The sequence below is a fragment of the Acipenser ruthenus genome, chromosome 8 (assembly GCF_902713425.1).
Source record: "Acipenser ruthenus chromosome 8, fAciRut3.2 maternal haplotype, whole genome shotgun sequence".
NCBI lineage: Eukaryota > Metazoa > Chordata > Actinopteri > Acipenseriformes > Acipenseridae > Acipenser > Acipenser ruthenus.
In genome coordinates, this window is record NC_081196.1 from 36,782,613 (window position 1) to 36,808,627 (window position 26,015).

Genomic DNA, 26,015 nt, shown 5'->3' on the forward strand with positions numbered 1-26,015 from the left:
TTAGTAGGCCACACATGCAATTAATTTAAAATAGTAAGAGAAAAGGAATATATAGCCACACATGGTAAAATGCATGATACTTTATAGAAGTTGTTTAATATACCTAATTAAAGCAAAGTGATCTAACATTTCCACACATTGTTTCTATATCACAGATTATTGACTGAAAATTGAAATTCTCTCACTCAGAGGTTTTCATGAAGGTATGTGCTGTATATAAAAAGATATAAATGACTAATCTGGAGGTGTTCTAATACATTAGTTAAAACAATGTTTAAGTGAATCAATTTGCTTTTACTGGATAACACCAGTGACAAAACACATCTGCATATCAGATATGAAGCCAGTAAACCTAACATGGCTTATATGTGAACACAATACAAGCCGTATTAGGTCACAGCTAACAGTAGAGAGTACTGTTTTGTTTTTGCATGGAGTTTCCATATATTTCGCTTTGCAATTAAAATAGTTTGACAGAATAGAAGTAGGGCTAACAGCGGGAGATTTACCAAAGGTGACAAGCCTAACAATCTGACTCCCATGTTATGCCTGTTTAAAACATTGTAATATATATAAAAAAAAAAACTAAAATTGGTGAAAAAAGGTTATATATTATTGTCACAAAGACGGCCAGAGTGGGTGGCGTCAGACCAGAAAGGAATACACAGACAGATGGTGGTGATGAGTCATGCTGAGTGCAATGGTGGCACTCAGCATTTATTAAACGAAATAAAAGGTTTAAACAGACAGAACACAAAACAGGACACAGCACTTGTGCCAAAATAAATAGATGAACAAAACGGACTAAAACAGTAAACGGACACAGACAGACAAACGGTGAGTGAAACAAAAACATAGCTTTCTTTACTTTTTTCCTACTTCCCTTTTTCCTCCTCTCTCTCTCCCGTTCTCCACTCTCGAACACCCCACCCCGAGTGAGTGCTACGTGTCTATATATACACTGTTGTGCTGGGATTCAATTACTAATTAATTATTCACTTGAATCCCAGCACGTGAATTCATTACGTGCAACCCCGTGCTCACATATTACATACTTTAAATGCACGTGAAGTGATGTGCAATCCCGTGCCTAAATATAATTATACAATTTAAATACCACGTGAAACACAGACCCGTTTATAACCCGTGTACCAATCTCTATACACCAACATTAACACACAAATGTACACAGGGGCGGGGGGCACATTGCCACAATTATACATTGAAATATTGTGGTATTAATTATTAACTTTTTATTTTTATTTTATTTTATTTAGCTGACGGCCTTTATCCAAGGCGACTTACAGAGACTAGGGTGTGTGAACTATGCATCAGCTGCAGAGTCACTTACAATTACGTCTCACCCGAAAGACGGAGCACAAGGAGGTTAAGTGACTTGCTCAGGGTCACACAATGAGTCAGTGGCTGAGGTGGGATTTGAACCGGGGATCTCTAGGTTCCATGCCCTTTTCTTTAACCACTGGACCACACAGCCTCCTACTGGACCACACAAACTCCTTTTTAACACTGATTTTCCTCAAACATGTTTGAGGTTATTCAGTGAATGCCCAAGACAGAGCTGGGTTTGCTTTACCAATCTTAAAAAACTTAACAAGTGACTGAAAAGGGATGAGAGCCTTACAATACTTTTTCATTACTGTGCTTTACTTTTTGTTGTGTAAATAACCAGGAAGATTTTACAAAACTTGAGAAAAGGCATATAAATATGTAACTTTATAGCTTTTACAATTGCAACACAACAAATCTGTATAGCACATGAAGAAGTACAAAGACTGACACTTTAGTCCACATCATGTTCAGTTGCAGTTATGGCAAAGGCTTAAACAAACTGAAGGCACACTTTTCCAGAGTAAAAAGTAATCCTGAAACAGGCTGGCAACTCATCCTTATACTGTAATATAACAAAGAAATAGGACATAGGAACAGCAGAAATGCATACCAATATGTTATTTTCATTTCAACAACTGTACTTCACAGTAATGCTTTCATTTTTGTTTTCAATTATTTAAAACATTTAAAAAAAATGATTAAGTGTTTATTTAACTGGAATTCAGCATCAATCAAACATCAGTGTTTCCATTTTCTTGTTGATTTGTTCTTTTCAAAACTATCATTCATTTTAAAATAAGAAAAAATTGATTCTTCTTAATTATAATTTTAAATGTTCTACAATATTCTGGACTTTGCAGTAGGCTTGCTTATTAACACACGTGCTTTAATGAAGGCAAGGCATCTGTATTTGATTTTGACACATTATAGGGAGCTTCAAGTTATACAAGAAAAACACTTTGCAGAACTCTCCTCATAACTTTCACCTAATGAGAGCAATGACATAGAGGTTTTGGGTGATATGCAGATCATCTAAATCAATGAACTGAGGTTTGTTGCTATTTATATCTGTTTCAGCTTCTTTTAGTTATTGAGCCCAGTCTTTGGGATTGCGTAACACTTGCAACATTTCTGCTTCCTTTGTACCCTTAGGAGGTTCGTGCATGTACTCCCATCTGTGGAACAGAAAAGAAAACCATTGAAAACATGTCACCAGACTTGAACACAAATCTAACAATCTAGTCTGGCATGCAGCATTGGAAGGTATATTTTTTCACTTCCTCACCTTGCAGTAAGTGGCAGAGACATCAGAATGCTTTCTATCCTGGACTCAGGTGTTGCAAGGCCAAACTTTGTTCCCCTGTCGTAAACCAGGTTAAACTCCACATACCTGTGAAGATGAAGAAGGGAGAGTGGGCTTTAAGAAAAAGGAGCTAAGGATTCTGGAATCAGAAAAGCAAAAACAATGACTAAAAGCCTAACTTGGACGTAGCTGAGTTATAGGTGGTAAGGAATTAACTATTTAACAACTGTTTTTTGTTTTGTAATGAATTTCCCAGCTTACTGCACCCCCTGTCCTGGGTTACTGTGCTCATACAATTGCTCTGTTTATTTTGTAAAAAAAGAAAAACAAAAAAACAATACGATTTTAAACACATATTCACAAGTGCAAATTAGTTTCTACACTTCGAGATAAATTGCCTTGAAGAACTTATTACTGCTGAATTAATTGTTCATTTAATTTTTGTAGATATGCACATTTATTTACTTTATTTTTATACTGCAGCTTGAATGCATTGTTTTTCCGTAATGCAAAACTACAGAAATCTAGAATAAAACTGCTTACCTACATGTTTATATACACATTGATTTGTACAATAATGAAGCCTCAACACCGGTTAGGCTCAGAGAAAGGCAAGCTGACTTGCTGGGTATCATTCAACACAAACAAAACTGTTCACTGCATTTTAATACACACTGATGTCTGCAATTCTGGCACCAACTTTAAAATCTGAACCAAATACCATCAGCAGTCTTCCATGTGATTGGCTTAATATTCTCTCAAACACTTGAATGTACAAGCCATAAAAATGTGCTTCTAATCATCGTAAGAAATTAGCAGAAGCTGTTGGTGCCGAGTACTATAGCTGTAGCTATAAAAGTGTTTTTCTCCAGGTCTCATATTCCTTATATACACACACACACACGAGAACATAAGAACATAAGAAAGTTTACAAACGAGAGGAGGCCATTCAGCCCATCTTGCTCGTTTGGTTGTTAGTAGCTTACACACATAGTACAGAATCCTATAGCTGCCATGAAGAGCAAAAATTAATAAATATATATTTTAGTTTTCACTAGATAATTATTACGTTACAATGTAATAATTATTTCAGTTTACACAAGAACATTATCTTAATTATTTCCGTTTTCGTTAGATAATTATGCTAATTATTTAGCAGGTAATTATTACACTACAACATGATAATTATCTTGTGAAAACAGAAACAAACTGCAATTTGTCAGGCTTCAGAACATCACGCAGGCTAATGCACTACTATGTCACTGCAGACATAACCTGTTGTAATCCTAACTTGTTGCATCCTAGTTCATATTGGATTTTAATAGTATTATTTGCACTTACTGTAAACTATACTGTATTTAAGTATTAATCTTGCAATGTAACCATGTACTGCCCTGTAACACCTGGAAATTGCCTTGGATAAAAGGCATCTGCCATATAAATAAACAAATAAACAAATAAACAAATGCAATATATCACTAGCACAAGTAAAAATTCACAAGTCAGGATAGACTGTCACACATGGCTGATGTAGTAAACCAAATCGGATTCTATTTTGGATTTGGCCTGAACCATAAGGAAATGTTGCAACGTTTAACGCACTTGGATGGAGTTGTTATGCAGTAGAACACTTAGGCAGAAACACCAATCTGTGATGTACTAGACGTGGTGCTGTATTTATTAATGCAAGGAATTGAACACTATGGACAATTACATGGATACAGATTAATGCACTTGAAATGCATTCAAGAAGGATTTGTCAGCCAGAATGATGTTAGACAGTTGCTTAATATTATTGACTCCCAAGGTGTTCAATTTAGAAATCAGTGTAGAAATCGACTGAGATGCAGAACATAGAATTTTTTTACTTTCGAATTACGGAAGTAGTCCTAATAATTGCTGAACAGTTTGATTTTATTCCTTTCGACATTTACATTATGTACTAAAACGACAACATATCTCGATCAATAAAACAATCTGAGTACTACTACCAAAAATGATAAACTTACCACACCACAGATCCAAACAGAGTAACTTTTTTAATACAGATGATGGTTTTACTATTTTTTTTGTTTTTCATTTCAAGATAAAAAAATAGCATTGCAGTTAATAAAATGTGTGTGTGGTGGCAATGTGTAGCAGCAGGAACTATGTTTGAATTTAAATTTGGTTTATATTTGACTGAACTTTTTTCTACTCAGATTTAATTACATGATTGCATATATGACTGTATCGTGTGAGGTGGGGAAATTGTCTTAAATGCGTTTTGACCGAGATATTAATGGTTCAACATAAAAACAAAGTTGAAACCATAAATCGTGCCACTATAATGTTTAAGTAAAGGAAGGAAGTTTAAAGCAACCATTCATAGTTTTGTTTAAAATTGCTATTAGGTTTTAACTAACAGTTTAAAAGAAACAAGTAAAGATGGTACTTAAATGTTGTTAATTAATTTAATGTACACGGCCCATATGTGTTTCTGTGGCTGTCTTCAAAGATATCGGAAGACTAAGCGGTAGTGAGACGCTGCTTGGCTTGGCGAGCAGAGAGAGGAAGAGATAGAAACAGACAGGCTCTAATCTGCTTCACTGAATAGGGACGTAAGTCTGTGGCCCAAAATCAGTTCCATGAGGCTGAATGCAGACAGCCAATATCCCCTGCCGATTGGGCAGCATTTTTAAACAGCGCCTTGTGTTATGGGCGCATGTCTTTCTGAAGGGACCTGATGGAAATCCACCACCTCTCAAACACTCCAACATAAAAATAAAAATAACAAACTATAAATACAACAAAGATCTAACCACCATAGGCAATGTAGTCGCCATGAGAGCATGAAAAACCATCTTGGTGTTGCATTCCGTGGTCTTGACCTAGAAGTCACAGGTCACTGGTTTCCCACAATCATCGAGTAAGATTTATCTGTGTAACAATGGCCTCCATGACCTACTTAGGTTTACATGAGATACGCAATGTTAAGAAGGGACAGACAGCATAACATTCGTTATCTGCTTTGTGCTTTGTGTAGCTGATAATAAAAATAATTAAATGGCATCTGATGTTTTACCACTTCATTATGTGCGGCACTTCAATACAATCAGGAGGATAGACCCTCACCTGCCCCTACGAAGCTGCTGCCACTGCTTCTCCTCTGAGGTGAAAGAGTCGTTGAGGTGTTTCTTCACAATGGGTATGTAGCAGGGCACCACCGCTTTGGCACAGCTCCTCACAAAGTCAAACACATCTTCCTTTGTGGGGGAATCCAGGTCGTCGAAGAAGATTCCACCGACTCCTCTTCTCTCTCCCCGGTGCTTAATAAAGAAATAGTTGTCGCACCTACAACAGCGGTAGAGTTAGAGGAAATATCAAACCTTGAATACACACAGTATTTTCTGAATATTTAAATCAACAATGGAATGCAGCTCAAACATTCTCATCAGTGGATGACTGCAATATCAGGAGCAGGAGGCTGAAAAGACCACTTCACCAGGGGGCATTATGAACCTGAATCAATCAAAATGTTGAACTTTGGGAGGAGTCGGGAACCAATGAAATGTTTCTGATTGAACAAGTTGGATTTTAGAAGCCGATGTTATAAATTCAGAAAACATTTTGATGAGAGGACCCAAAGCATAACCGATACAAGAACAAATTCTTAATATAAAACTACCCATTTCCCTTTCTCTAAAGTTAAGATCAATAATTTAAATATTTATCTTATTTCACCCCTAATTTAACTACTGGCACTCATCTTTTTGGCTGCTGGTAGTGGATTTTCTACTGGTTCTCCTCACTCTTATATTTTTCATGATTAGTAATTGTATTGACAACAACAACTGGATTTTATACTAGTTGAACTGAACTGAAGTTTCTTTCAGTGCCTGGATCCTCAATTGCAACAGCATTGTTTAACCCTGGTCCAGATTATTATGTTGTGAGGTCGAGCGGGCCAGGTTCCAGCATGACAGTACAAAAAGGCAGCGGGAATATACCACCCAGTGCTCTCCTCTTGTGTCAGTGAAAACGGGATATTAGCAGCAGAGAAATATTTTATAGAATTACAGCTAAATAGACCCCGGTCAACAGGCAAGGGATATCTTGAAAGTGGTCTTCAGTTTAAAAAAAAAAAAAACCTGGCTTGCTGATTGTTCTTTGAAATATTACGTTAGGGTCGAGTAATAATTTGTTTTAACGGTCAGGAAAATATTAAAGTGAAACCCACCCATCCACAACTCACAATGACACAGTATTTCCAAGAAACCCAACCCAGATAACAGCCAGAGAATAAAGTTATCCTAAATGCACATTCACTGCCCTGTTTTATCTGTCTCTATCACAGAAACCACGAAGGACATTGTCACCACCTAACCTTATCTCTTGAGGCGAAGTCTGTGGACGTTAGAGATGACTGGCAGTAACTGAGGAATGTACAACTAATGACACCCCAAGAGTATCAGGAATCTTTCAACTGAGTATAGTCCACCAGACAGCTACAGCATGAACTAACTTTCATTAAATCTATTCTCAACAAAAAGTCATTACAAGTTGTCCTTTTATGTTGGTAATTGAACTTCAATAGGTGACTAAGTCTATATAGACCATCTCGAGCTTGTATATCATTCGAAAACAGCTTTATTGATTATCATTATCTTTGTTGCAATGGGTTTCCATAGTATGGTCAAAATGAGAAAAACAACATATAATCATCAATGCTATAATATTGCAAACTTAAAAGCTCTGTAGTTATAAATCATGTTCAGGTATCAGCCATTGTTTGGAAGACATCATACAGTCTGTTTTTATGAGTTAATATATATATTGAGTTCATAAGGCTTGCGTATGGAGCCTTTCATTACAAGAGACTTAACTGTTCACAGTTTGAACAACCAGAATTCAAACTGAAACATGTTAAATCAAAAAATGTAAAAGATGTTTTTGTAAACGGTGTCTATAAAAACTAAACTTTGTGGATTATCCAGGTCTTCTACTGTACCTTGCCAGCATTGCTTGAGTGAGTAAGGTTGTATTCCGTACCATTTTTTAAACTCCGGATACAGCTTCCTGTCATGTTTATCACAGGCTTCCTTCAGGGTTTTGTGAAAATGAACAGCGTCTTCCTTATTAAGATATGTGGGTGTCAGGTCTGTTCCTCCACCAAACCACCACAGCTTTGAACCTGCATGGGGAATGAGCAGAACAATAATCCACTGGGTATTCTGCACAGAAACTTCTCATAAACAGGCCGGGGTAGTGTTGCCATAATACAGAAACATTCAATACTTTTAAAAGGAGTGATAACCAAGACTAAAATCAATTTATATTAATAGCATTTTCAACAGCGGGCCCTATTCACAAAGCTTTAAATCATCTTTATAACAATATAAAGCTATATTTTAATCAAAACATGTTCTAAATGTATGCTGCAGTGCAATTTAGTTGATAATGGTAACGAATACTAATTTAGAAAATAGATATTGCTTTTTTTAAAATTTGATTTAAATACAGTTGCTGTACTCCCCTCACCTGCTCGTCAATTATTCACCAATTTACTTTAACTGATGCTCTCTCTCCCCTCAAATCAAAGCGTCATTTGCATTAAATGCTGGGACTAAATTCTCATCTCTGAAGATGGCAGTCTCCTATATTTCACCTATTGGCAGATTGCAGGCAAATTTCCCACTCCATATTAAATGTATTACATGGGCAATTTGTCCATGTAACCAGGTCCATTGAGTGCATGTAGGGCATGGATATCAAATCTATTCAAAACTGCAGACAAATGGACATGCTATGAGGAGCTAGAACATTGTCTGCAACCTTAAATCCCAAATAACACAAGAACAAGATCCCTGTGCAATTAGACCTCAGATTGCTATTTTATTAATTCGAAAATAAAAACAACTCAGAAATACAGTGACTGCTAAACAGGACAGAGAGGTTAAGTGAACACATGGTGTAAGAAGACAACGCCTTTTGCAGTGATGAAGTAATTTTTTTTTTGGGCCAAAAGAAAAAACGAATGAGCAAACCCAGAAAGCTGGTAAACAGACTTTGAGTACATTTACTCACTTTTAACTATCGGAGAAAAAAAAAAAAGGAATGTTTTGGCATTTTTGTTTATGTAATTCTGCACAAAATAGAATGCACTTTTTTAGATCATGAAAATTCGTTACCAGTGATCCACTCAACTCTTTGAATAGAACAAACAGACCCTAAGGTAGTTTTGTCTTGAGCTTCAATGAACAATCTGAAGGACATTTACAATGTGTCCAGGAAGGGCTTTAAATTCTTACCATCGGCTTCTTCGATTTCAAAGTATCTGTAGTTGAAATGTATTGTGGGGATGTGAGGGTTCTTCGGGTGGATCACAGAACTCACCCCCATAGCACAGAATGGCAGCTTTCCTGCAAATCAAAACAGATCGGGAAGCTAAAGCTGATTTTCGGAATGGAACATTACTCAATTGTGACATCATCAATCCTTACACAAAGTCTAAAAGTCCACCAACTCTCCACCTTGCAGCAGGGAGATCCAAAGGGAAGTGGCAACCTGGCCGATCACTTTTGCTGTCGGCTGGTATCTATAATTTTCTGTTTAAAAGTGCAACAGTGCATGGAGCTAACAAAATAATTCCAGCAAATCTTACCTAATATGCATTACTTTTCTTATATAAAATACAAACACATTTGGCTGATTCCTCAGAAAGATGCCCAAACACAACCAACATGTGGATCTGTTTTTTTATGTAACAGGACGGAAATACAGTATTGAAATATCTGGATAGAGAAAGAAGTAAACTGGTCTTAAATCTTTCAGTTTTTTATTTACTTTAACTTACTGTGTTGAAGTGAGGATGTCCACATTTAGGATTCCGGCAACGTAGCACTCTGAATGCATTTTGAATCTCAGAATTGTGAGAAGTAACAGATTTCGTTTTACGCCCGCATATCTACCACACGGCAATGTTGGGGTTCGGATGTGGTGAAGAAATAACTCTTCTGTCGATAACTCAGCAGGATGCAGACAGCTTACAATCTTACAGTTTTATTACTGCAGCGTACAACATGTGTGCACTGTTTTCCAACTTTTCAGCTCACTTCCTGGTTTATCAATAAAGATCCTTAAATAACTTTACACAAACAATTAAAATGCAAACTAATACATTACTGCAAAGCAAGCTTAATACTAACAGGAGAAGTATTTACTTATTAGCCTTTTAACAGTATTTTTCATCTTATAATTATTATTTTATTAATTGTTATACCGATGTTTTATTAATTTAGAATATTTTACAGGAATGATTAATTTTGTAAATATAAATGTCAACCTAACTTTGAAATAATTAACAGTCCTCAATTTATTGGTCCTAAACAATAACACTAATAAGCTCACAACTCTATAGAGCTGTTTTTGTGTTTCACCCCACCCCAGTCACAAGCCACTGAGTGTATTCTATTACATGGGTCCACAAAGAATGGCGATTGGTCAGTAGCCATGTTTTTACACACGGCCCACCTTCTGAAAGCTGTTTTTTTATGTAGAATGAGAGTAGTGAATGACTAGTTAAAATATGTTGCCAAAACCCAGGTTTAGCAGGTTTAAAAAAAAAAAAAAAAAACATGAAGTGACAGTAATTAGGTCGATTTAATAGGATTATTTTGCTTGCTCTATGTATTTAAAATGTATGACAGAAAGGCACCCGATTGCTTGGAACCACCTTCAATATGGAATTAGTTTTACAGGAAAGCTTAATAATGGTCAGATAATGTGGGGGGTGTGTGTGATACTGTAACTGTTTCAATTGTGCCAGGTAACCTTTCTAAGCCAGAGCTTGTTTTTCTTCAGCTTTTTTTGTAGTCAGCTGTATTCTGTTGGTATTTTATTTAAAATGTTAAAAAAAAAAAAGGATAAACACCTTTTATCTACATCCTTTGGCCTTACCATCTTTACTTTTAAGTGATTTCCCTCGGCTTCTCATCTGCTGGGCTGCTTCCTCAGGAAGATGTCCGAACACAACCGACACATTTACCCCAGCCTTCTCAAAAATGTTGCTGTCTTGCAGGACGCAGCTGATACCTCCACCTCCTGGTAGGGGAACAAAACTAATCTAAAATGCCATTGTCCAATCTGCACACACCAGCTGTCCACACAAACTATCAGGCAACAATGCTGTGCCATGTAATGAAATGTGTGGTCTTAGAAAGATCCCAGGCTGCACTGTAAAACCAGGGATCACTATGCCACCTATGTTAATGGCTCGTCCCAGAAAATAACTATTAACACCCTGCATGTGGTCAGTAGCGGCTGGTGACAGCTCGGGCAAGTTGATGGCTGCAGTGGAATTTTGTCAATAGCTCAAGAGGCCATAGAATCATACACAACATACACACAAAATGCAGTTTAAGCAAGTTAAATTTTTGTTAAATAGAACAATATATTTTAACAAGTGTTAAGGCCAGAATATATATGAGCTGAAAGTTGCTTTTACACAGAATCTGAATACAAAAAGGTATATTACTAAAACTAAAAAGAGAAAGTTTCTATCCAAATATCAAGTTTGTGTTGCTGGTATTTAAGCGGTGTAGTACTGCTCTAATTGTCAATTTAAAATGAATAGAAAAGCAGAAGTCAAAACAAATCCAGTTTCTAATTCCAAATAGTTACCAATAGCATTGCACAATAGCCAGAGCCAACACTGTACAAACGTGAACGTTTGCACGTAGCCTCGTCACCCACAAATGGAATGCAACACGGTCTTAACATAACATGCTTATTTTCACACAATACACACACCAAAAAGTTCACTTTACCCTCTTTCCTGTCCCAGCGGTCCACTTGAAAAGTTCCCCCATCTACCTCAGCGAGAGCTTTGCAAAATTCTGCTTGTGTCTGCAAAATCATCATCTCCATCTTCGTCCTCATTTCTTCCTTGTTTTTCTGCAGGACTTGGACATCTGTCACTGGTTCAGACATAAAACGCTTGCACTTCTCCAAAATATCATCTGCATCCTTTTCTGTCTCAGAATGAATGGCCACTGTAGATTTCATCTCAGCTCTCTGAAAGTGACTTAAACCAGCAACCAGACCCGCTACCAGAGCAGCACCAGCAACTAGCCGGACTTTCTTACCGTTCGACCCAGTTGCACTTCGATCCCCTGTTATATTTGACTTGTATCTCACGTTGGAAAGTTTGAAGCCAGCATTTGAGCTCTGCAGAACGAGTGTTTTCAATGGACTATTCAGCACATCTGAGTTCGAAATTGCACACCTGCTGCTGAAATGAGGCAAAAGAAGCTTGACTTTTGAGGGAACCGTCCTGCCCACCCCAGCAAAACGTAAAAAAGACATGATAGGAGTAAAATAAAAATAAAATGTAAAAATTAAAATAAACGCCAAATCCTTATAATTGCTGGAGAAAAGCACTACGTCTTCCTGTATATATGATGTACTGTGGTTTTGTATGGTAACTCATATGCACTTTTCTAGAATACCAAGTTCTGGGAATCGTAGTTTGCAGATCTCTTTCAACCCTATACGCGCATACAAATATCGAGGTAATGTAACTACAATCCCAGAAGGGAGTGGGCGTCAGTGACATTTTAGGGGGCGGGTCTGTTTCTGTAGAAACACGTTGCACTATCACATAGCAGCTGCTGCTTAAGTGAACTGTGCAAGCAATAACATATGTAAAAGTATATATATGAAAAGAACTTCCATAGTTTAGCCTTCTGTGCACACTAAAGAAAAGATGACTTGTTGTCAATCGAATTTGTTTGTTGAGGAGCACCCACTTTCACCATTTCTGAAAAAAATACGACACCCACTGTGAATACAATATACTTACGAGACGACCAGCCGCAGTTCAACCTCGTTTTTAGCTGAGGAATTAAAAACAGAAATTAAAGAAGGGGTTTCCCTTTTTTCAAATTGTGTTTTAAGTGTACTGGTACCTGTAAGCTACAAAGCTGATGTAAAACTATACTTGTACAGACTTGTCAAAATGCTATACTGCATATTTCAGTCACCTTTACATTGGTCATTTTATTCTATTAAATAAATACCAGTTTATTATTATTATTATTATTATTATTATTATTATTATTATTATTATTATTATTATTATTACTATATGTGCCAGCGCAAGCATTGTTTCTAAATATAATGAAGCAATATTGATTATAAAAACACTGAAACACCAACAAAACACAATCATACAGTGGCACCAAAAGAATATTAATTCATGCAGTTCTTTAAAAATGCTTGGCGTGGCTGTGCTTAAATTGAGCAAATTCCACAAAATGATAATTTGAGGAACTTTTTTTTTTTTAGTCCAGCAATGCTAGAACAATGTTTTATGTCAAGATTGGGATAAACTTATGGGCCAGTCCCCTGCTTGAATCATGGGCTGTGCATGACAAGATTCCGTTCACTTCAGGACAGGAACCAACTGTGATACTTGTGGTGCACATTGACACCTTGTGGTAGAAGGGGGGTACTGCAGGTTAATTACTTGCTTGTAGTCAGAGCAGTGTGAATGGGAAATTTCATACTTGAAAGGCACATTTTCTGTCTCATATCTTTAGGGTTAAATGTATTCACCTTTGTGACAGACTCTAAAACTGATCATGTTTCATTCCAAATTCTAATGCAATGCCCAGCTGATAGAAAAAGAAAGGCAAAAGTCATGCATTGCTTATGTTTCAGGTTAAATTGAAGATCTTCAAGGTAACAAAATAAAATAAAAACGTAAGTTCTCTCAGCCAAGCAAGTGGTTATAGGAGAACAATGTTGAAAAACAAATTGCTAATGTAAAAGACTAAAATTGAAATAAGCTGTGGTTTTCTTCTTATGCTTCCTGATATCAGAAATCAAATGGCGGGTGCACACTGGTATATATACTGATAGCCCAGCTGGTAATTAAAGACGTACAACTTTCCCCATGTCTACCCTGGGCACTATCCGCTGCTGGGTAGCATAAACAGTACACTCTGGCGCGGATTCAATCACCTGGTAAAGTAATTCGGTTATGCAGTTGTGAATTAGGCTAACTCTTTATCAGTTCGGAGGAAAGTATTGCATTGTTAAAGGCAGTCTTATATGTTTAAAAAGGGATTTTTAATTCTCAATTTTAATTATTCTAATGAAAACCACCCCATTCCCAGCCACAAACACAACCATGACATAATACCATTAGTATTTTCACAACTAAAGGTCATAACAGTAATATTACACGAAGCTCATTACCGTGTAGTCCAACATAAATATGTACCGTAAAGTTTTAACAAACACGACACAGTCCTGAAACTCGTTTCTTGATATTGTGCAGGCCTATTTATGTTAAGGCCAATAGAAAGTAAATCTAAACATATCTATTGTCTCGAAAATCTGAAATAAACAGACCATTTATCATCAAACACATACACACGATGAATAAACCCTTTCTTCTCTACAAAAGCATAAAAATACAAAAAAAAAACTACGCACGCGCAGACCCCACTACTTCAAATGTCCCTCCCCTTTGCTACATGTTTCCGTCTCCATGACAACAGCTGCTAAACCCTGTTGAACAGCCAATGTGTGCATCACATCAGACAGTGTACACGGTCTGTAGCTACATTATTGTATACTTAATTGGATCAGGGACAGGTGAATTGATGAAAACAACAAAAAGAGACAGGTTGGAAGAATGCATTACTGTTGACTTTTACCTGCGTTAACTGATTTGCGGTCATCCGAAGCAAAACTAGGAACATCACTAGTGAATTGAAAGCAAAGCAAGAGGATTAGAAATTAGCTACGGTAAGAGGATAATAATACTGTATCCCTTTGCATACTGTATTTATCACTGTATGACATTTATTTACACGTTGTGTTTTAGTCCAATGCCATTATTTAGAGAAATAATTCTGAAGGCAGACAACACGCCCCGCCTTGTGGACCGGGTTAGGGTTATTGAACGAGGCAACGTTACAATACAACGCACTTTGAGACTGATCATTGTAATTTACTAATAATGCCATGGCTTTGTAATGAATATCGTGTCAAGTTTCTGACTCGCCGCTTCTCTGGGAAATTCTATATTTTGATGTCACCTGGTACAAATATGCAGAACATGATTATTTGATTGAAACTTGAAACTTGTTTGAAAGGAAAAAACGGCATAACTTTTGAAATCTGAAGATGCACATCAAGGAGTTATTTTGTGAGTGTTAGTTAGTACGGGAAAAGCTGCCAAAAAATAATGTGTTGCCAGTGGAGAACTTCAAATCTGAATTCAAAGAAACAGGCCTACTTTTTTCACAAAGAACCAATAGTCGAATTCAATAGTACAGAAAAGAGCTATAACAAATCATGTGATTATTTTCCATGAACTGCATACCACCAATTATCAATTGACATACAAATGAAGATCTTTTAGAATGTGTTTATCTGCTGCAATCCACTGTCTATACAGTACATACTGTATGTGGCACTTTAAGTATGCTGCTTGCTGTACATCTCAACAAATCCACCTGCGAATGACAATGCATCATTTGGGCTAAACTAGATATTTAAATAACTTTATCTATAATAAAAATACTGAAGATGCCAGAGTCACATGCAAATGTATCCTTTCTTTAGGATGTAACCACATTTTCAGGAATCTTTATTGGGTGGTGGAATATTGATTAGCCAACCATAAATTCACTCTGAAATACTGTACCTCCTGTTTCAGTTGAATTTGAACTCAGAAAGGTACACATCACATCCCATTGTTCAGTGTTATTGCTAAATTATTACAAACAATTAGGGTGTTGATCTAATCAGCTTATCTAATTCAGACAGTTTAGAATTTGGTGATTTAAGTTTGTAGTTATCACAGATGATTCCAAGCTGGCCAATGAGTAGTTAAGAGGCAATAATACACTCAGTGATTCAATGAGGCTGTGTGGTCCAGTGGTTAAAGAAAAGGGCTTGTAACCAGGAGGTCCCCGGTTCAAATACCACCTCACCCACTGACTCACTGTGTGATCCTGAGCAAATCATTTAATCTCCTTGTGCTCTGTCTTTTGGGTGAGACGTAATTGTAAGTGACTCTGCAGCTGATGCATAGTTCACACACCCTAGTCTCTGTAAGTTGCCTTGGATAAAGGCGTCTGCTAAATAAACTAATAATAATGTGCAGTTAGTGTATTTCCTGGTGAGTCTTATTTGTAGTGCAATATAGGCTATAAACACAAACATAAAAGTGGAGTACAAGTATGGGCATGCAAAGGCAGGTTAATGCTTACTGTGCTTGTAATATCTGTTTGTTTTTCAGAGCAATTGAAAAAAACGTTTAGTAGAAGAGGATGGGCAAAGGCACAAAACAAGTAACAGTGAATTAGCCTAAAGTTGGCATTGATCATGCAGCTCATTCATAAAATCATGTCACTGACTGCAAATACTATAACACAGGCAGGCATCTATTATGTAATGCCTGTGCTTAGGGACAACATTTGAGGGAATACACAGTAGATAGAATATTATGTTTTGAAAAAAATAAATATAAACCCAGCAAATTTGTATAGCTTAGGGGTAGTACTGAATTGTGGACTAGAAAAGTTACAGTTGACCTCAGAATCTGGTACAGTAGTCGCACACTTCAACGTCAAGCTGTCACCAGCAACATAATGATGTTTTTATGTGTTTAAAGTGTACACTAGCAATATCAATATATCAATATGCATCTGTTTGAATTAAATGGAAAGTGTGCGGTTTCAGATGATTGGAAGTTACGGCTGCCATCCAGTACTGTACATATAATCGACATTTGCGACTATTTTTACCTCAACTATTTGACTCAATAGGTGGTTCTACTAGTATAGTCTACTGTAACTGCACTTTCACAGAAGATAGGGCTAACATGTTCACGCTATATATTTCTGGACTTTGAATCCAATTACCCAAACATGTAGTGGTCAGATTCTCTAGGGAGAGTTTCAATTTTTATCTTAGCATTCCCTGTAGGGTAGCATTTCCATAATGGCTGCTATATTGCAATGATATTTGGGTTTCAGATGTTGATTCAAAGATTCTCACAGCCATCCATTAAAAATTACCATTTGGCCGCCATATTTTCTTCCTGTTGCATAAAGCTACATTTCAGGAACTTGTATTTACATTAGGCTGTGCCATGGGGATATTTTCTTTGTGTTCAAAAAATCAAACATGTGTTGCATGTCTGTGATTTACTACTGTAATTTACTTCATTTTAAAATTTTGCTCTACAGTGTATTAATAATTTTAAAATATGTTATTGTTGTTGGTATTGTGTTATACACTAGAGAACTTATTACTGGTAATAGGTTAATACATTAGTGCTTGTGTTACTGGGATTTACTTGTGCTGGTCTTGGTGGGCACGAAATGAATAGGCTAAATGGATGTATAAATAAATAAATAGTTTAATCCCAAACTAAACCTTGAAATAGGAGACAGTTGAATGATAGTATCACAATATGCTGAGTGAGTGATACAGAGGAAGTGAAGACAGACATGTTTCTAAATGCTGACAGAGACAAAATTGAAATTTAATAAGATTATGTGATCATCATGTGAAGATTCCTTTACAGTTGCTGTAGCTGATAAACACCAGTATATCAAACACTTTTGTTTCATGGACCCCTTTTTAAAAACAGTTTTGGGGACGCCCAACAACAAATTGAGGAATGGAAAAAGTCACAAACTAGAAAGACTACTGCAGTGAAAGTAGATGTCTTATGCATATCGTATGTAAGTATCACAACTCTCACCACAACAGTAAAATAATTTGTTTGTTTGTACTATACATTAATATATAGCCAATGCTAATACAAAATAAGTGTCCAGAATTTCCTTGGACCCCCTTGGCAAACTTTGCAGCCCCCCAAAGGTTTCCGGACCAGTTTGAGAACCACTGATGTAAAATATGCAGTTGCATTTCTTAACCGGGGAACTGTAAAACATGTCTTCAGTATTGGTTTATTCATAATCTCTAATCTCTATGAGACCTGATCTTGACCAGATATATTAACAAAAGCAAAAAAAAGATATTGCTGAAAACTGCCTTGTTTAAATAAATTAAAAGCCCGATCTGAGCAGTTTTTGGATGTGGTATTTATTATTATAAATGGTTAAAGTGAAGTAGGCAATTCCTACAATGGATCTACTGTTACATAATTTATGGGGGGTTTATTTGCTTGGAATATGTACTTCACCCATATATATCATTGTGTTTGCACAGTTTATGTTCCGTATGTTAATAGTTGAATACGTACATGGAGTTCATTGAGCAGTTTATAATATATAAAACTTTTTTTTTTTTACTGGTACATAACTACTGCACTGTACGGTATGTTGTGTATTGTCATGGAAGCCTTGTTTGGAGCATTGCCTGGATACGATTTAAGAGATTAATTAGTTTACACTACATGCAGTTTGCTCTTTAATGGAGCAGCTTGGTTTTATTACAACAGCTTGGTTGTGATTCTCATTTAAAAAATAAATGTTTAAGAAATTCCAACTCTTTTAGAACATCTCCTGGTTATGCGACATTGTAGTAGTTGTTCAGGATTGAAGTCCACATTTCTATAGGGATCTGTGTTCTTAGATTTTCTTTAACTTTTAGGGGTTTGTTAAAATAATGGTATTACTGCATTGAGCAAATGCAAGAACAAAGTATATTACATCCACTTTATTAATGTTTTCTCACAGTCCCCATCGTGTTCCATCAGCTTATTTTATTTTGTGCATCATTGATTTGAAATGCCAATTAACTCCTGAGACAATTAGTCAAGGTGCCAGGTTCTTTTAACAACAATAACAATGTGACTCCTTTTTTGTTAATTAGGGGTAAACTACTTCAAAGTGAAGAATGAATCAAAAGGAAGAGATTAGCAACACATCACAGGAGGAATATGAAGATGACTTTGAGAAAGACCTCGACTGGTTAATAAACGAAGAGGGCAAAGCAAGTGAGGTATGTAATTTAATTGGATTTTATGTAACTGTAGGTTCTAGCACATTTACATACAGGTTAATATGGTTGTGTCCTTGATGTATTAATGTATAATTAATACATCAGAAGACAACATCAGTTCTCTCCTGTTAAACCAGTCTTGTTTTGTAAAACAGTTTGTAAACTGCTTTCCATTGCACCTACCAATGGTGCAACTACATTTAAAATAACGGTAGAATATTAAATTCCACGTGCATAAACAGGTTATCCAGAATACTTCCTTGAATTACTCATATATTCTGAACATATCCTGTATTTGATTAAAAAACTGATTTATATTATATAAATATAAAATTTTCATACATACACATGTATTCTGTTTCAGGGCTATGAAGATTTTTACTCAACGGGCATTCAACAATAGGACTGTAATATATACGTTTTCCCACAGAAATTATTGTATGCAATTTTCTTTTACACTTGAATTAATAAAAACCATTACATTTTAATCTGCTTCACTGCTAAGTCTGCGTTTCCTGGCTGTACTGGTTTTACTCGGTTTAATTTTTTTCCAGGATTTAGAGGATGAGGATGATATTGAAGCCCACATTGACAGAGAACTAGAGGAGGAGGCAATTAAAAAGAAGACCATAGAAAAGGAACAGCAAGACCATTCAAAGAGTGTTTTTGATAAAAACGCAGATATGAAATCCTGCGGTGGTGAGGAGCCACCACCTGAAATCGAGCCCCCTGAGCCCGTCTCGGATACAGACAGCGAGAGTTCCTATCAGCTGATAAAACCAGAGGAAGTCAATGATGAGATGGACGAAGAAGCCAAGAAGTATATCATGGAGAAGATAGAGCAAGCCAACCGGCAGCTTGAGGATGAAGACCCAGTCAATGAAAATCGGGAGCGCAGACTGAAATTTAAAGACAGCCTGGTTGATTTTGTGGCACCACCGCTGGATTATTCTGAAGGTGAGAATGATAACGATGGAGAGATCACAGGGCAAATGTCCGATCTGCAGATCTCTCCGCAGAAGGGTCAAACCTTTCCTGAAAACATGGGAAAGGATCATTCAAAGGAAGGTAAAGTGCTGATAGAGAAAGATGGGAAGTTTGAACTGGTTAGCATAAATGACCTTGAAAGTCAGGGTCTGCTGCCTCCAATACCTTGTGCTGCCAGTGAAGCTGAGCAGAGACAGAGTTCTCCCAGGGCTTCATCTCGCCACAGCGAATCCTGTCCTGTGCACGACCCCTCCTCCAGACTCAACTCTGCTTCAGCATTCTCCTCTTCTGCTGGAGAGTTTGTTCATGTGCCCAGGCCCCCTTCTGCTCCTAAGGGCCGCTCCAGTTCAGCAGGTCACGTACAGAGAAACAGTGGCAAAAGGATAACAAAGGCTCGGAGGGTCCAGTCTGCAAACATTTCCTCTGAACACACTACCTATGCCCTGACTCCCGAACAAAAAGAGATGCGGCTTAAACTTGAACAGAAAAGGGAAAGGCTTAGAAGAGAGGTGAGTTTTATTGCCAAATTAAACTTTTCAGCTGGTAAATTAGAAAGTATAAAGAGAAAACAAGAGGAATAAGAAAAGGTTATTTAACCCTTTGCGGTCCATTTATTCAGCACCTGTCAGGCACATCAGGTCTAATTTATTTACACAAGCTGTTTATTTTACACATGCTGTTTAAAAGTAATTTTATTCACAGTAAAACAGGTTTAACAGGCACTGCAAATCAACACTCAGTACTGCATCTCCAGCCCTGCCCTGCCCCTCGCTGTATTTATCACATATATCTTCATAGTCGTGCATACTGATAAATCATCTCCTGATCACTCGATTTATCACCAAACTCCTCAATAGTACTATCCAAGTCATTATTTTATTACTATAACATCTCAAAAAGCTTGGCAAATGTCCACGGTTTTCTTTGAGCGCTGGATGCGGAAGCAGCTATCTTGTTTGTTTATGTCTGGTGAAGGGACTATGCGTATTGCTCAGATCCGCCTGCATTTTTTTCCCTGGCTTCTCCCAGCTTTTCTCGGAGAAAAAACGACAAGGGACCTGTGATTGACGACTTTTTGATAATGTCGGACAGGGTCGGAAAGGAAAAATTTTATGTCGGACCGCAAAGGGTTAAATGTGTCTCTAAACCTGTGAATTAGACAGGGTAGCCCTGCCTCACTTTCCCATTTTATTGATTTCTTGTCCCCTTTATCTTATTTTACTGTATGTTTTCCCCTGTACTCTCTATTCAGTACAGTCTTTGAATCCACTTTAGTTGAGCACAAGAACTGGGTTGTTCCAAGGACTATTACCAGTGCACATTTTGATTTGCTAAAAATTAATTTTGCAAAGTGTGTATAACAAGTTACAGAATGCTCCTGATAGGATTTTGTTAACCGGAAGTATCACTTTCGCCTTTTTTGCGTTACAAATGTTACTGTTTCAAACACATGTTAATGCAAGAAAGGCAAAAGTGCCCATTAGCCTCTTCATATCTCCCTGATGATCAGAGATTCAGTGCCCATTAGCCTCTTCATATCTCCCTGATGATCAGAGATTCAGTGCCCATTAGCCTCTTCATATCTCCCTGATGATCAGAGATTCAGTGCCCATTAGCCTCTTCATATCTCCCTGATTATCAGAGATTCAGGTTCGTCGTTTTTGCATGTTAGGTATTTCTCTTTGAGCATTCTTTTTTTCTTTTTTTTTTTTTTTTTTATTTGATCTGAAAATAGCCAAAAGTGCAGTTTCGCCCTATTTGCAGGTAAGGGACAATATAATAATCTAAGAAAATTAAGTGTCACTTCAATCTGTTTTAAAACATTATGTTCAGACCCCCCCCCCCAAAAAAAAAAAAAAAAACAGAATGAAACAAATGTGAATTGCTATCTAGGAGGAAGCCAGGAAGAGAGAGGAAGAAGAGCAAAAAAGACAAGACAATGAGAATGCCTTCCACGCCTGGATGATGAAGAAGAAGGATCAACTGCAGGAGGAAAGGCGAATCCACAGGGCAATGGAAATGGAAAGAATGAACAACACGGTAAACCGAGACAGTTGCACAGAAATATAAAACCAATCCCTTCCTGTAGAGTAACAAGCATCAGGCTGGTAATCTTGTCTGTAATCATTCATGCCTCTAAACAAAATACATTTCCATTCACTATAGAAGAAGGTTCTGTTAAATTATTATTTTTTTTGTCCAATTGACACATCTATATTTGATTGGTTTGTTCTAATGGATGCACTGATTTTTCTTCTAATTATCTGACAGAAAGCAAATGTTTTCAGAAAACCTCATTATTAATACCAATATCAGAATGTAAACATATTCACATTCTCTTCACTGAAAATGTTATTCCAGGATTGTTACAAGATGTTGATACTTGGGTGAGGAAATACTAGTGAGAACTATTACCGAAACACTGCTCAGATTTGTTCTTTGTAACATTTGACTCCAGATAAACCCATAGTATACATTACAGCAATACGAAATGATTGAACAACACAGGCTAGGTCAGGCTACCATGAAGCTTTTAGTACCATCATATATAAAAAAAGGAACATTTAAATATTTAGTACTTCTAAAATGAGCTGTCAAATATACTTCTAACTTTTTTTTGTCAAATTGTAAGTTTTTTTTTAAATTTCAGTGCTCTGGTATCTTCTCACAGCAGGAATCCCCAGATGCCAAAGAGGCTTTCAAACAGTGGTTGAAGCGGAAACATGAACAACAGTTAAGAGATAGACAGATCGAAGAAATGAGAAGACAGGAAGAGGAAAGTAGCTATTACATTCATGAAAGAGAGGAATGTGAAAAAGCCTTTAAATTGTAAGTTCCCATTTTAGGTATTTATATGTTCCTTAATGAATTATACATTTCACAATGGCTATGGTTGAGAGGTGCATGATGCTTTTGTAACGGGCAGTGTTGTGTGATGCACTGATATTACAGATTCTGTCATCTGTTAGTGAAGCGAGATGAGGTTAAAACCTCTATAACCACGAATGCAGATGAGCCTGTCTCTTTTAAAAAGTGGTTAAGACGGTTAAGAATATATATATTTTTTTCTCGCTTTGAAGTCCTAATTTGTATTTTATTTATTGTAATGCAAACATTTATATATTATCAAATTATATGGGATGTCTGTAATGGGGTGGTAATTAATGTACATAGTGGAGACCACTTAGACCAGATTATTTGAGGATTTTATGGATTTATTGTGATGGAGAGATGCTTGTGTACAAACAAAGAAAATATTATTTTTTAATATTAGGCTAATGGCTGCTTATTGAATCTGCCACCTCAAAAATTGACAAAAACACAGACGTTTTCCCACGAAAAATGCCTCCTTGATAAGGATTAGATTACTTTGGTTTCACTAAAACAAGGAGAGGAAGACTGAATTTAAAGACACTGCAGCACAAGAAAAAAAAAAAAAAAACACCACACAAAGACACACACAAAATGGCTGTTCTTGGAGAAAAAACAAAAATATCTACATAAATTAACACTAGCCATTTTTTTTTTCAAATTAAAATATAATTATTTACACAGTTGAGCACATGCAGAAACTGAAGGACCAGCCTTGAAAAGCCCAATATCAGCTCTACTATGTCAGAGACTGTGTCACACTGGTCCCTCCTCCTCCTACCCTGGATTGGCTCTCTATCCCTATTGGAGCCAGGAGCTGATTCAATACATTTTATTTACACACACACACACACACACATACACATATATATATATATATATATATATATATATATATATATATATATATATATAGTAACACAGCAGGGAAGGGGGTTAAAAACCTCCCTGCAGAAGACATGTGCATAGGCACATTTAGTTTGTTTTATTGTTAATTGTTTAATTTCATTTTTTAATTGTTCTGGCAGTTGGCCTTGTTATTGTAAATTGAGGCCAGCTACCAGGTATTTAAAGAGTGCAGTCACTCTGCACAGGGCTGCTGTGTGAAGAGCCCGCTTGCGAGTGTGTGCAGGCGTACAAAGAAGTAAGGTATAGGGAAACCTTTTAGAGTAGTGTGTTAAAACCGTGTTTATTTTGTTTTGGGTTTTGTTACAGGGAAACAGCTTAGCTATCCTGTTTAGTTTAGGTTCCTGGTTTGTTTAGTTAGTGCTCAAATAGAGCTAGGTGTTTATTTTGTGTTTTGTTTGTTTATTAAAAATAGCGCGTCAGCCATTTTCTGTGTCCTGGGTCTGTTCTTAAAGGGGCAACGGATCAGGGAGTGTTGAGGTTCTTTTACAATATATATATATATATATATATTTTCTCTGAATAATGAGTAATAGCAGAATTTCTTGTGTATTAGGCCTACCCGTAATCGGAAAATCTCGTTATGAATACTCTTTTGTACTCATACTCAGGCACATCCCTAGTTAAGTCACCTGCAAGGTGTGCAAGGTTGATGGTTTGCATCAAGCCTCTGCCCTTAACACTTCTTTATTTGGTAATGTTGAAACTGTCATATTTGTTTACTATATATGTATTTGGTTTATAACGTCCTTCCAACAGGTACGCTTGGGAATTAATAGGCTCAGTTGGGAGTGAAAGGTTACAGCAGGTGAAGAAGAAAAAAAAGAATGCAGTTTACCATTGACCTTCCTATTAACTAATACACAATCTTTACGGCATTTGCAGGTGGCTGAGAAGGAAAAAGGCAGAAAAACATGCAGAAAAGCAGGCAGCAAAGGAACGCTCCAGGAGGCTGGTGATAGAGGCTAGGAGAGCCAGACGGATGAAAGATTTACTCTACACTATCAGTGAGGCCAAAGCGTTCAAGTTTGTAGACAACTACGGCTACCGGTTTTAAGGTTGTCCTTCAATAGTCAAGCCACAGCTACAATACCTCCTAAAGGTGCGCTAGAGGCAGAGGAAATTCAATAAAGAAAATGAAGCCTCCTTATGACCAGCTTTATTTCCATGCTGTGTAGTAACATTCATTCAAATTGTCCAGGTTGGTGATATACATGTGTTTTCAATGAAGAAGAGTTTCATGTTTTTCTCTTGTAATCTAATTGAATAGTACCATAGGTAAGTAATGCAAGTCATAAAGTAGCTCTTTTTTCTTTTTACATTTTAGCAAGTTGCTGTTATTATATAAAGCTACAAAATACTTTAAAATGAAATTCTTTATAACATTACAATGTTTATCTTTTTATAAATATTGGATTTTATTTGCAGTGAAATAGGGCTACCTGCTGTAGGCCTACCAGTCCTTTGGGAAATGTGTTCAAATCATGATTGCATTATTTTCCTTTCCTTCATGGTTGGTGTTTCAATTAATATTGGACAATGTATATTGCAGAACTAAAGGGACAGATTTACTAAGCTTACTTTTTTTGCCTGCAGTGATCAAATGAAAGTTAATGTATATATTTTTGTAATAATCAATATTATTACATGAATATGCATCTACCAAGTTTTGTGCTCAAGTCTTAAAGGTATTAAAGTTCACAAACCTATGATTGATGAAACCTGTGTAAGTTACTGTTCAAGGCATTTTGAAACTTTTTAAATCAGGGTTCTTATGAAGTATGCCTCTTTGAAATACAACATAAGCTTTTACTAACCAAGAAATTATTTAAATTCAGTAGTACCTTGGTATTATGTATCAAGCCCTCTTGCTAGATATAAACGTGCGTAAATATGTGCATGTTTTTACATGACAATCTTGTTTACTTAATGTACATACATAGGAATGTGTTTGTTTGTGTTCATTTAAAATATAATTTTTAAAATAAGGATCATTGCCTTTGAGTCAAACTGATCAAGCCTACCAGTACCATTTTATGGTTTTAACTTTTGCTTGAACTACTATATTTTCAATATTTTAGTAGTGTGCAATTATATTTTTATGAAACAGAATGTATTATACAGTGTGACATGTGTACAAAATACTTAAATATAAGATTAAAAAATATATATGGTTACCGTGTGTATTGTCAAATATTTATTTTGCATATACAGTGAAGTAGTCTTTGAAATGATGAAGTTTAAATTATATCAAATAGTATAGTACATATATACAGTAATCTGTATTGCACTTATTTATGAACTTCATTCTGAATACTTAAACCCACCCCAACTACTAAGTGGCAGAACATTCCTAAATTTTTATTGGAGGATTGTACACGCTTGTGAGATTTAAAACGAGATTACAATTAGAAATGAAGGATTGTTCTTGCTTGCGAGATTTAAAGCTATATTCCAATTCGATAGGGAGTATTTATATGCTTGTGGAATTTAAAAAAGAATTGCAAATTGTGGCGAAATGCATAAACACACAAAAATCCCAGAAGAATATGCCAGTGATCATAAGGATTTTGTAACCGAAAATAATTTTCTTCAGTATATAAAAAGCGAAAGCCCTGAAAAA

General features: G+C 36.4%; 2 protein-coding genes across 8 annotated transcripts; one reads left to right on the plus strand and one right to left on the minus strand.

Annotated features, from left to right (window-relative positions):
* Positions 1-1,230: 1,230 nt before the first annotated feature.
* Positions 1,231-12,187, minus strand: LOC117406787 (oxygen-dependent coproporphyrinogen-III oxidase, mitochondrial-like). The gene is made up of 7 exons (XM_034011099.3): positions 11,461-12,187; positions 10,592-10,735; positions 8,944-9,054; positions 7,685-7,826; positions 5,768-5,986; positions 2,636-2,740; positions 1,231-2,525 (listed from the first exon to the last, which is right to left on the minus strand). The coding sequence occupies exons 1-7, from the start codon at positions 11,996-11,998 to the stop codon at positions 2,438-2,440; spliced, it is 1,347 nt and encodes a 448-aa protein (XP_033866990.3). The 5' UTR covers positions 11,999-12,187; the 3' UTR covers positions 1,231-2,437.
* Positions 12,188-14,200: 2,013 nt separating this feature from the next.
* On the plus strand, positions 14,201-25,569 carry ccdc181 (coiled-coil domain containing 181). Of its 7 annotated transcripts, XM_034011171.3 has the most exons (8): positions 14,201-14,449; positions 15,951-16,002; positions 17,310-17,403; positions 18,500-18,628; positions 19,183-20,124; positions 21,509-21,655; positions 22,266-22,444; positions 24,278-25,569. In XM_034011171.3, exons 4-8 carry the CDS (start codon positions 18,524-18,526, stop codon positions 24,447-24,449), a joined length of 1,545 nt encoding a protein of 514 aa, XP_033867062.3. In that variant the 5' UTR covers positions 14,201-14,449; positions 15,951-16,002; positions 17,310-17,403; positions 18,500-18,523; the 3' UTR covers positions 24,450-25,569. The 7 variants fall into 7 exon arrangements, with proteins under 7 accessions (XP_033867062.3, XP_033867061.3, XP_033867064.3 ...); XM_034011170.3 differs by lacking the exon at positions 17,310-17,403; XM_034011173.3 differs by lacking the exon at positions 15,951-16,002.
* Positions 25,570-26,015: the final 446 nt, after the last annotated feature.

What these genes read in the sequence shown, in the direction of transcription:
- ccdc181 (XM_034011171.3), top strand. Translation starts at nt 18,524, where the DNA reads ATGAATCAAAAGGAAGAGATTAGCAACACATCACAGGAGGAATATGAA. An exon ending in GGGAAAGGCTTAGAAGAGAG is followed by an intron (nt 20,125 to 21,508) that starts GTGAGTTTTATT and finishes ATTGCTATCTAG; the next exon opens with GAGGAAGCCAGGAAGAGAGA. An exon ending in TGTGAAAAAGCCTTTAAATT is followed by an intron (nt 22,445 to 24,277) that starts GTAAGTTCCCAT and finishes CGGCATTTGCAG; the next exon opens with GTGGCTGAGAAGGAAAAAGG.
- LOC117406787 (XM_034011099.3), bottom strand. Translation starts at nt 11,998, where the DNA reads ATGTCTTTTTTACGTTTTGCTGGGGTGGGCAGGACGGTTCCCTCAAAA. An exon ending in ATCACTTAAAAGTAAAGATG is followed by an intron (nt 9,055 to 10,591) that starts GTAAGGCCAAAG and finishes TTTGATTTGCAG; the next exon opens with GAAAGCTGCCATTCTGTGCT. An exon ending in TCTCTGCCACTTACTGCAAG is followed by an intron (nt 2,526 to 2,635) that starts GTGAGGAAGTGA and finishes TCTGTTCCACAG; the next exon opens with ATGGGAGTACATGCACGAAC.